Source organism: Megascapheus bottae, chromosome 12 (assembly GCF_031878675.1).
Source record: "Megascapheus bottae isolate mThoBot1 chromosome 12, mThoBot2.hap1, whole genome shotgun sequence".
NCBI lineage: Eukaryota > Metazoa > Chordata > Mammalia > Rodentia > Geomyidae > Megascapheus > Megascapheus bottae.
The window spans coordinates 20,648,089-20,660,888 of NC_143520.1; the positions used below are offsets into that span (position 1 = coordinate 20,648,089).

General features: G+C 38.2%; 1 protein-coding gene across 1 annotated transcript in view; it reads left to right on the forward strand.

The window, feature by feature from the left end:
- Nucleotides 1-12,800, forward strand: part of Itgb6 (integrin subunit beta 6) — a 59,026-nt gene that overhangs the window by 21,875 nt on the left and 24,351 nt on the right. The window contains exons 5-6 of the mRNA XM_090342764.1: nt 8,440-8,529; nt 12,490-12,624. Coding sequence (XP_090198890.1) covers nt 8,440-8,529; nt 12,490-12,624 — 225 coding nt within the window. The remainder of the gene's footprint in view (nt 1-8,439; nt 8,530-12,489; nt 12,625-12,800) is intronic.

The following is a 12,800-nucleotide window of genomic DNA, read 5'->3' on the forward strand; positions in this document are numbered from 1 at the left end:
TCGTTCAACTGTGCTCCATGGCTTCTTAGCTGACAAGATAATTACATTCCTCACAGATGGAGAGAAAGACAGGTAGTGCTCGAAAGTTCCGAAGCTGACTAACCTACTCATTGCTGGTACAGACTTAAAGATCAAGCACCTGATCTAATTAGCACACTCCCATCCTACCTGCCTGCCTGTGGAATGCTGACAATTGAAACCCGGAAGGCAAAGCAGATATCCTGCAAGCCAGAGACAGACAGCCATACTACCATTCTGCCAGAAACAATTACATGTTCTTTTTGGAATCTTTTCGTGTCCTAGTAACACAGTGAGCCTGGGGGTAAATTTTTGCTTAATAGTAGGAGCCCTGCATTTACCGGTAATGAACATGCGAACCAGGGAAATAAAACCCCACAAGAAGGAGAGATCCCACGGGAAGACAGCTTTGTGATTGCTTTTGGAAGGAGTCAGTGCAGCAAGCTCACATCAGCTCTAGAGGAAGGACAGGGTTCCACAAAAGAAAAGCTTCAGCAGCAAAGCACTGTTTTCCTTTGACACAGTACAATCCAGCCTCCTGGAATTTTCTTTTCCTGCCTAGCTGCTTGTGCTAACTATATTGCCTTCAAGATACAGCTTTTGAATTTGAAAGACATAAATAACAACCACAATTAAGTCCTTTTCTTTCTTCCTTTATCTTGGGCTAGAAAAATATATCATTCCAGTGTCCCCAACAACATAGAAGGTATCATTGTGTTTCTAAGGAGATTTGTTGTCATTTGCTGCTGGCATTTAGACCAGTTCCTCCCACTATAGCCTGGTGGAACACAATGAACACCAACCTGGAGTCAAGATCAAGACACATCTGTGTCTAAGTGAGGCTCACTTGTCCAATTGAAAGTAGAGACATGTAGTTATGTCAGAAGAGCCAGATGCTGATGGCACACACCTATAATCCTAGCTTCTTGGGAAGCTGAGTTCCATCCCCAAGCCCCAGCTCCAGCACAAAGACAAGAAAAAAGAAATTAGAAGAATGCTAGTCCTATATATAGATCTGATCACATTCCTCAAAAAAAAAAAAAAAGAATCATTAAGGATCAAATGACCAGTTCTACTGCTGTGACCTTCTTTGAAACTAGGATCATTGCAAATGCTGTTAATTAACTTGTCTTGAGATCACAGTTAGGCGCCTTTAGTCTAACACAACTGGTATTCTCATATGAAAATTAGAGATTCAAATAAGAAGCAAGAAGACCGGATGACAAGGGAGCCAGAGGTTGGAAGCTGCATCCACAAGTGAAGGACCACCAAGTATTGCCACCATTGCAGAAAACACAGAGGCAAGAAACCACTTAGAGGGAGCCAGTTCCTGCCACACCCTGATATGAAACTTGACTTCTAGTCTTGATAAACTGTGAAATGCCACGCAGTGCATAGCACCTTGGTGGTGGCACAAGGACATTAACATCCTCAGTCCCAGGCTGACTCCATCAGCTCTTCCAGGCTTGCCAGTGACACTGAATGACCAGAAGAACCTTTGTCAGACTCTAACAAAAGTGATTTACGTAAGAGGTATGGTGGCAGGCAGATTTGAGTCTGGCTGACAGACTTCCTGGTTAGATGATTTCAGGGAAGTTAACTAAATTCTCCTTCATGTTTTGGCCAGGGATTGTGGCACCTGAACAATAGAGCTTCTGTGAAGCATGAAATGGTTTCAGGCATGAATGATGTCCTAGATATTCTTTCTCAGGAATGTAGGGTACTCACTGGTGCCTGAGCAGGTCAAGAGCAACATGCTCTCCTCCTCCTTGACATTCCTACCACTTCCCTGGAGTCCCAGGGTCCCCACACAAGCAGAAAGTCCAGGAGCTTGAGTTTGCAGGCATCCAAAAGGCAGGAGGAGTTTGGGAGTGGCAAGACCGCTCAACTAATCTCTGTGGCTGATTGGGTCCGTCTTGGGAACAGCTCCTGAGACAAGGGGATAAGACAGGAGGCAGAGGAGATGCCCATGTGAACTGAAGTCTGCCTGGGGATGCACCCCTAGCCACAACCTCCTGTGCCTGGATAAATAATAGATCTGAGCTGCTTCAAAAATCACCTGCACTTGCTGTGGTTTACGTGACATTTCCAAACACATCTCCTTGACGACATGAACCTTTGCTTCTCTGTGCATTGTTAAAATTAGATCAGCTGGACATTGCATGGATTTGACTGTATTGGGTACATATACTTTCTGCCTGAAACTCAGATGGGATCATAAATGTGAGTCACCAGCACTCTGCTAGTGAACAGACATTTTTTATTTTTAAAACAGACTTTGGTTGGGCACGTACAATGGCTCACATCTGTAAACCTAGCTACTCAGGAAGCTGATATTTGAGGATCACAGTTCAAAGCTAGCCCAGGCAGGAAAGTCTACGAGAGTCTTTTTTTCAATATTTTTTTATTGTGATTAATAGAAGGGTTACATTATATTTACCAGATAGAAGGTGCATAACTTCACAAACATTGATACCCTTTCTTCTATTAGAGTCTTATCTCAGTGAAACACCAAAAGCTAGCTGTGGCATAAAGATAGAGCACTAGCCTTGATTGAAAGAAACAAAAAAGCTTGAACTCAGGCCCTAGTACAGGCACAAAAACCTACAAGCAAACAAAAACCCAGATTATTTTTGCAGCTGTTTGAAGTTCACAGCCAAGTTGAGTGGCAGGTACAGAGATTACCCACAGGTCCCTGCCCCACATGTGTGTACTCCCCATTGGTGTCTCCCCCAGAGTAGCACAGGTGTTACAATTAGTGACACACTGATATGCCATGACTACCCAAGTTCCATAGTGCTCCATAATTCTCACTAGACTTCTTTCTTGATGTTAGACCATTGTGTGGGTGTGGACAAACTGGGTAATAGCATTCACTGAACGGTCGTAGCATATGTAGTAATTTCACTACCCTAAAAAATATCTCAGTGCCCTGTCTACTCATCTTCCTTCCTTTGTGTCGATGATAAGCAATGAGCATTTCTTTTCTTTTTTTCTTTTAAGTGCTGAGGATTAAACTCAATGAGGTCTGCTGTTTGTGAGGCAAACTGCTCTACCACTGAGCTACATCCCTAGAACTGGCTCCATAGTTTTGCCTTTTCCACATTAACCAGTTGGAAAAACACAATATTCAGATGAGTTTCCTTCTTGTACTAATATAGATTTAAGGTTCTTCAAGATATTTAATAGCTCCTTATTTGTCAGTGTTCATGTTCCATTGTCAAAATGTACCATAGTTTATCCACTCATATTTATTTAAATTTAGGCAATTATGAATACAACTGGTAAAAGCAATTATGTACAATTTTTTGTGTAGGCATAACTTTGTTAACTCCTTTAGATGAATTCCAGGGTATTTGATTGCTTGATCATATGGTAAGAGATGGTTTCATTTGATAAGAAACTACCACTGCCATGTATGTACAGTTGCCATACCATTTTGCATTCCAGGAATGGAAGAGAGTTCTTGTGGCTCTCCATTCTGTGTCACATGTTGTATTATCCATGTTTCAGTATTGACCTTTGTGACCAAGTGTGCAGTGGCATCTCACTTAACTTGCATTTCTTTAATGGCATGAGGTGATGCATCTTTTCATGTGTTTTTCGGCTGTGTGTCTACCTTCTTCTGAGAAGTGTCTGTTCAGATCTTTGTCTCCTGTCTTTGTGTATGTAAGATTATTTATGGTAAATAATCTTAGATATATTTTTGCCTATGATCTTTGCCAAGCAGTGGCTTCTCTTCTCATTCTCTCAACATTGTCTATCATAGAGAAGCTTTTTATGTTATGTGTAGTTCCTCAGTTCCTGATAGATCATGCGCATGGTGCTGTAGTTAAAATGTCATCACTATTTATATATATATATATGTAAATATATATATATAGGCTCATACCTGTAATCCTAGCTACTCAGACGTCTGAGATCTGAGTATTTACCTTTGAAGCCAGCCCAGGTAGGAAAATTTAACCACCAAAACTTCAGAAATATAACTGTGGCTCAAATGATAAAGTGCTAGCTTTGAAGAAAGAAGCTTGGGATTACTGCCTAGGTTGAGTTCAACACACACACGCACACACACACAAACCACCACCCCCATCCCCACCATCATGATCATTATCATCATTATCATCATCATCATCATCATCATCATCATCATCATCACCATCATCACCATCACCACCACCAAACTCAGCTCAAGGTCAACTAGATTCTCTCTTACGTTATATTTTATGAGTTTTGTGGTTTTCATTTCCCAGTGCGAAAATTAGTTAATTTAAGTTAATATTTGTGAAAGGTATAAGGTCTGCCTAGATTTGTATTTTTTGTCACATAGATATCTATTTTGTCTATTTGTCTATTTTGTATTTTCACTCTGTTTTGTTGTCTTTGATCTTTGACTAGATTTATGTGAATCTGTTTCTGTGCTCTGTATTTTCTTCTCTTGATCGACTTGCTTATACTTTTGCCAATACACCACCCTCTGGATTACTCTAACTTTATAGATAGTCTTGGAGTTAGGTAGTATCTATAATCCAACAGTCTTCTTCAATGTTAAGTTCACAGTCTGAGCCATTTGCCTCAGAGTTTAGACTCTGTTAACATTGACGAATAATTTGCTGGTAGATTTTTGCATTATTCTTTCTTATTGAAAGTGTCCCCTCAAAGGACTAATGTGTAAAAGGCTTGGTCCTTGGCTGGTGGGATTACTGGAAGTGATTGCATCATGAAAAAGTCAGCCTCACGAATGGATCAACTTACTGGTTAGCTCAAACCTCAATACCTATTAGGAGACAGGGCTTAGCTGGAGGAAATAGGTCATTTGGGATGTGTCCTGGAAGGGTATATCTTTCCCATGGTCTCTTCCTCTTTCCTCTCCTTCCTGGCCACCCTAAGCTAAGCAGGTTTGCTGTATCACATACTTCCTGCAAAGATGTTCTGCCACTCCATTACCCAGAAACAAACAAGCCAAGTCCACAACCCCTGTGAGTCAAAGTAAATCCTTCCTCCTTCAAGCTCTTTTTCCTCAAGTATTTTGTTACAGATATAGAAAGTGACTGGTACATGGTATAGTCTTCTTTCTGTCTTACTGAAGCTATTTCTTCGTAAGACCAGAACAATAAATATTCTGATGCTACCATGACAAGAGAGCTGATTGAGAGCCCAAGCTGTCATACCAGCACATAAAAAGTGGTTTAAGCAAGTATAGAGACTAAAGAGAAGCAGCTGATTGCCCTAAGTATCTGACTTATGGACTCATTCTTTCAGAAAATGCTTCTAGCTGATATACACAAGTTAATTTCTGATTTCTTCCACTCTAATGAAGGGTATGAGTAGTGTGGCCTCACAGATCACACAGTTTCTAAGGAGATGAAGAGTCTTCAGACATCACAGAAAATATCACAGGAGAAAGGCATCAGGATCTAGGGTTACCACCACCCAAGGCAAAGCCTAAGTTCAGATACCCAACAAAACTACTATTAAGTACGGACTCAAAGGTCAGATAATTTCTCAAGTAGCAGGAATGATTGTGAATGCTGCCTAGCACCTGTACATGGTGACAAGCTATTGAGCAGAATCCACCTTTGAGATATTTTCTGAGAGGTGCCCAGAGTGTACAGATGTCATTTCACATGTGCCTCTCTATTCTGTCATTCCAGCCTATTAAATGACCCCTGTTTACTTCTTATTCAGTCTCTTTGACAAGAAGAATTTGGAGCAAATCCAAACTGTTGGACAAATGAGAAAGCCAGTAGAAAAATAAATAGAACTTGAAGAAAAAAAAAGTAAGATGATCAGAAAAAGTAAGTGAGAAAAGCAACCCCAGGAGCTCCTGGGTGGCATAGAAGGAGGGGAGAAAGTCCATAATTAGGATAATCCACCGAATAACAACAAAGAATTCAAGCCCAGACATAGAAGTTTGAGTTTCTAATCAGCTCATGCAACACCATGTTTATAGTCTTTACTGTTTCTAATACTAAGCGTCATCTTTCAGAGACACAATGCAGTAATTCATCACAGCCAGGCCTACAAAATCATCCTTTCCCAACAGTAAATGTTCTTAATCACAACAACTTATAATAGCATTTTAGGACTTTAGAGAAGAAGGCATTTTGATGCATGGTATTTATAGTAATCATAATAGTGTAAAATTTGAAGCAGAATTTTTCACAGTGTTAGACCATGAAGCTAAATTGTCCATGTTTTTTTAGTTAATTATTTGAAATGCTCTAGCAAGGAGAGGGATTGGGGAATCAGCATCCAGAAGTTAATTAATAGTTTCCCTCTACACAGTTGTCAGTGTTATCGCTGGTTATTATTACTGGCAGCCAACTCTTTCATACCCTTGCTCTAATGGCAATCAGCAAGTGCAATTAATGTTAACCACTTGTCCTAATAGGCAAATGCCAAATGCCATACCACAGTCAGGATCGTAATTATGACCTGGTAAGTAGATGGGTTCAGCTTTGTTAGCCAAAATTAACCTCAAATTTTGAGGCCACTTAAGTTAGTGCTTGTGGAAAATATCCATGACACTGTATCCATAGGGATACTAATATGTATTTCAAGGATGACCATTTCTTATATAGCTAAGAGTTTTCATTCTTTCTCAAAGGGATCAAGAACTTCCTTCGTCAAGCTCTAAAGATTCCCTCAGCCTCTTCTTTGGGGATTAGCCAAATTTACACTTATTCCAGCTCCAGTTGAGTGGAATTCACATTCCCACTTAGTATTTGCTGCGAACCACAGGTCTCATACATCACAGCTATTTGTGACATGTGTTTATTTGAAGAGATTAAGTCATATTTTACGAGTTCCCCCTGAGTCAGCAGGCAGTGATGTGGAGAAAGAATAAGGTGAGGAATGTTGTCTGATTATTTTGCTTTTTTGGCATGTAACTCTTCAATATTAAAATGTAGTATTAATGTAGACAAACATCTGACATACTTAAATGCTTAGATTCCAAAGGTAGAACATTACCAAAGCCGCAAATCAAAACTGAAGCCCATTTTCACCCAACAAAAGGTATAATAATTTTATACTCCCCCAAGTGCTCCACTCCAGCAAATCCCTGGGAACCCCTACCCACTTTTGTACTTTTCCATTGCCTTGACTCTGTTCATTCTCTGTCATTTCCCATGTGATTTATTTATGTAGTGTACACATTATAATTAGTGGTATTATCAATTCCAGATTTTTGTGCTTTCCCAAACTGGTATCGTCTTTGGAATTTGATTTCAAAATTACATTGGAACTAGAAGAGATACTAAATTTATCACTCAGAACTTGCTTACTCTTTTCTATATATAATTTTAATAAATTCAGTCACCTGATTGTATGACATACAGCAATAGGAAGATCACAAGTGATAGAAAATGTGTTGTCTTTTGTGGATGTTACAGCATATCCAACCTACTTAACTACCTGCAAAGTAGCTATGACTCACACAATATCAGATGGCCTCTGGGATGGTTTTTGATGATTACAGGATATCAGTTATTGATACCTATAACTCTTCTCTCTCTCTCTCTCTCTCTCTCTCTCTCTCTCTCTCTCTCTCTCTCTCACACACACACACACACACACACACACACACACACACACATTCTTGGGAGTCTTTATTTGAAAAGCTAGTATGTGTATCATACACTTTAGAAATCTTTATTTTTAAATAACACAGTTTTCAACCTAAATCTATTAATATCCAGCTGTCTTGAAAATTCACTTCTTTTCAGTATATCTTTTCTGGCAATATTTGACCCCAGAACTGTTGATCAACTGATATGAAATGTCTTCCTCAGGTGGAAATGACAGCTCAAGAAAATGTAGGCAGCAGGCTCTGACTCCATCATAATGCAGCTGTAAATGATTCCAAACAACTCCTAGACTGTGCTGGCTTCTTTAGGAGAATGCTCATTGTATATGGGAAAGCAAGAGTGCACAGCACACTGAACAGAACAATCTACTCTCTCCATCAAGTCTTTGCTCATTAAGACCTCTATACAGAATCACTTAGAGCAACTGGATTCTCTCATTGCCCATGTGTGTGCTGGAAGCTAATTTCTGGCAACATTACAAAAAGAAGGAGTTCCTAGATGCATACTCAAAACTTTTGGACAAAGGATGTTCCAGGAATAGAATACATTATATGCATTCTGTAATTGTTGGAAATTTGACTCCTATTGTGATATAAATCACAGCCATGGACTCAGGATTTTCCCAGGAGCAACTCTGGCTTGTATTTCCCACATCAGTTTGGTAGGCAGCATGATGTAACACTATTTTCAAGAGAAACATTATCATGAGTCTGTTTTCCCTGGCCAGTTAAATAGGAGGGATCACAAACCAGCAGGCTGAATCCCATACTTTACATTTCTCAATTACTCTGAGCAATCAGATTAATTTATACTTTTTTGGTTACAGAATTATGCCAAACTTATTCCTGGAGCTACAGTGGGACTGCTTCAGAAAGACTCTGGCAACATTCTGCAGCTCATCATCTCGGCATATGAAGTATGATACTTTACTTAGAAAGTGGCTTCTGTTTTTCATTGGTATTCAGACATAGCTAGTAAAATTCACTTTCATTTGCTGGTACAGAGAATTCTTATCCAAAGAATTACTGATGCTAAGGTATAAATTTTAATTAATTCATTTTTCATACCTTCCTGATAAATGAAAAAATCTAAAACCTGATTCTAAAGTTAACGATTTTTTATGACAATAACAAACAATAGCACTGTGCCCATCAAAGTTTAATTTGACTAAAATGACTCCTTGAGTTTTAAAACTCTTTGAGAGTTTTAAATATAAATTGCCAGTGAATAGCAGAGTTATGTGGAAAATGTAACTGTACAGACTTCATGAGACAACAGGAGAAGCTACAAATGCTAGCTTCATAAACACACCTAATCACACTACACAAATCATGTTGTAGACTCTTTATGTTAGGAAATCTGGGCCAATTCCATTGGTTTAATTACTATGTCTGTAATTATTTTTGCTCCGAATTAACAAATTAACACTGAGGGTGGAATTTCTCCCTTAAAATTATATACATACCAATAGGGTTACTAGTTTTCCTTCTGTGTTCCTTTTTCCAATCAAGTCAACAATGAATGGATAGTTCCCAACTCTTCCTTTTTTGAAATATTATTCTTTATTCTGGCCTCTATTTAACAGCAGCAACTATAGCAAACCCTAAAAACAAATCACAGAAGCCATACAAAGATGTAAATGATACTATAAGTTAGGACCCACTAGGAGGGTATGAAGGAAAATTTTAGAAGGCAGAAGTGTTTTCTATTTGTTTAGGAAACTTGTTCTAAACAATGTTTACATAATACTAGATGAATAAAATTCTTCTAACTTTAATGTTTGAGGTTTAGGAAACACATATGCCATATACACCAGTAATGAGCATAAACTAATCAAGTGTTATTTAACTAAATGATGTACCATAGCCCTCTAGAAAGCTAAACACTGTAACATACTCACATCCATTTTATGGATCCCTTTGGAAATATTCAGGGAAAGGGGAACTACGTATTTTAAAAAAAAACTGATGTCACCCCACTCATTTTGAAATTCACCCAAAGAGAGTGAGATTAACCTCATTGATACTCAGAAAATAAAAAGAATAGATTTGCCATTAAAATTGTAAGTAGATGGCAGTTCTTTTTCACTGATTATCCTGAGAAATTTCAGTTTTCTTAGCTCATATAAAATATTAATCACCACAGTAACTCATGCTTGAAATTCTTCCAGGCAGGAAAGCTTGTCAACAAAACATTATGAAAATCTTCCTTTATCTCATGCAGTAATTAAAATTTTAATATGTAAAATCAAATAAAATCACAAAGCAGTCCCTCATTGAATGATAATATGCTAGATTTTCTTTAACCCAATGTTTTGGAAATTATTGGCCACTAATAGCTTCAAAGAAATTAAGCAAATTAAAAAATAGTGAATTGTCAAAAATGTACCCCTCAGCCAGGCTCCAGTGGCTCACACCTGTAATCCTAGATACTCAGGGACTGAGTATCTGAGGCTCATGGTTCAAAGCCTGCCTGGGCACCAAATGTCTGTGATACTTTTATCTCCACTTAACCACCAGAAAACCGGAAGTGGATCTGTGGGCCCAGTGGTAGAGCACTAGCTTTGAGCTGAAGAACTCGGGACAGTGCCCAAGCCCAGAGATCAAGCTCCACAACTGACAAAACAAATGTACCCCTCTTCAGAATGGTCTATGTTCCGGCTTCATGTGTCTTTGTGGTTCCAAGTCACTCACAGAATTACAGGATATTTGAAACCAAGGCATTAATTATTAGAACTGAATCTTGTGCTTTTATTTATGGTTTCAAAACTAGCAAGAAGTATCTATTATTTTTCCCCTATACAGCCTTGCTCTGGAGTTAGTGGAACTCTAGGTTTCACAGAGGAAGGTATACAAGTAGATTGTGGCACTAGTTCAAGGTATGTTTCTATGCTGTTCTTTTAAATGTGTTCCAGGATTTTAAAAGACACAAATCTACAGACAGAATATTTCCTATTGTAAATAGAGAGAGAAGGCAAGAGAATATGTTGAGAGAAAAACCAAATGGTTCTGATTGCCTTCTAGTAGGGCAGAGGCAGTGTATGTTCACAAATTGTAGCTATATAAGTACTTCACAGCAACATATTGATATCAAAAGCTTAAATACTGGAACTATATTTACCTGAACATCTCTCCCTTATTTGCCTTTCTTTATCTCACCATACTAATATCAATAATTAATTATTCCTTGGATTACTGGGATTTATTATCTGCTTTGCCCAGCTCATAAAAGATGCAAAAAATGAATGGATGAAATGATGGAAAATATAAATTAACTTTTGTGAATTTTCATTGGGAAATTGACATTAAAATATGCATGGTCAATTTTGCATCCTAATCCTTCTATCAATGTTGCAGTTTCTTTCACTTATGTCAGATGATGTCACTAGCTCTCATTTTTGCTGTCATCTGTCATCAAGAGACATCCCTCGTTTCTCATTTAGCTCTTGACTCACTCAGAGAAGTAGGTATATTCTGCGACTGTCCTCAACTCTACTTCTGCCTGAATTCTTGATGTCAGGATAAGCAGAATTTGGAGAAAGGAAGGATCATCTTACTATGCAGTATGTAAAATTACACATCAGGAAAACTTGAATTTGAATATTCTTTTTAAATGCCAGTGGAAACTTAAACACTTTTAAATGAATTGGAGTATAACTTAATTTGCAATATTTTAAATTGATTTTACTCTATTTTTATCTTTAGAAAATGAATTTTACAGGGCCAGGAGCACGGCCTAGTGGTAGAGTGCTTGCCTAGCATGCACAAAGCTCTGGGTTCCAGTCTGCAGTACCACATACACTGAAAAAAAAGCTAGAAGTGGTGCTGTGGCTCACATGGTAGAGTGCTAGCCTTGAGAAAGTTGTTCAAGTGTTCAGGCTCTGAGTTCAAGCCTCAGGACTGGCAAAATAAAATAAATTTAAAAAAGAAAGAAAATGAGTTTTACAACCCCAAATACAAACTTATGTTGTAACTGAATAAGAAATAGAAAACATAAAATGAATAGCTTCAGAAAGCAAACAACACAGCCTTATCCCAGACCTGACTTTACATGCACAATAAGTGCTTTTAAAATCCCAGTAATGACTTTAAGGCACACTTGTCTGCCACATTTTAAAACCATGAAAATACGGATCCATCATGTAATTAATAGTGTTGTGTAACCACCATGTGCCAGGCTGCAATCATGGCAAGTTTTCATTGACAATTGTGATTGTTGTTACCTTAATTCATTAAAAGCGTTGTTGTTACTGTAAGTGCTAAGGGTAATTGCCATTGTAAAATATCTGCCCAGCATTTGAGCTATGGTTCGATATTGAGATGAAAAGTTATTATGTATGCAGAAATGTACCAAAATAGAACCACAGGGTGTAAATTTGATATCGGGGAAGCAAAATTTCCTTCTTGGAAGAATGGCTGCAGTTCTGTATTCCTTACGAAGCAACTAAAGCTGCTTTATGACCTAAGAAATGATGACACATACAAGTAAAGGGAGCCATTGCTATGCATCATTACCAAGACATAAGCAAAAGAATTATTTTTTACATACACAAAATCTGCATTTCCCCTAGCCCCTTAGAAAGGATTAAGTAATTCAAACATTAGTGGCTATCCTATATTGCAGCAAATCAGGTTGAACTATTTTGTCATGTAGTTTCACTGTCACTAGATAATTTTGTATCTTATAACTGATGATGCTAGAGTCACTAAAATACAAAACAACATATAGCTTGATGGCTTACTTGCTCATTTGATTAACAATAAAGTAGATTTCTTTTAGACTCTTATTTATTTTTGTCATCTGTATTTAAATGAACATGATTCATCTATGTTGTTTTTCTTTTTCTTCTGACTGTATGTTTATGTCTGAACTAAAGGAACTCCGGTCTGAAGTGGAACTGGAGGTGTTAGGAGACACAGAAGGACTCAACCTGTCCTTCACAGCTGTCTGTAACAACAGCACCCTCATCCCACACCAGAAGAAATGCTCTCACATGAAGGTGGGAGACACAGTAAGTAGACAGCCGATACACCATGAGAACCAAGGTTTGCCCTGACCACTAATGAACTTAGTCCACTAAAGCTGCACTCCTTTCAGAAATCTCAACGATTTCCTAATAAATGTACCTGGAGACACTGACTGATGCCTAGCCTATCTCCTTGCAGATTGGTGGATGGAAGAATCAGA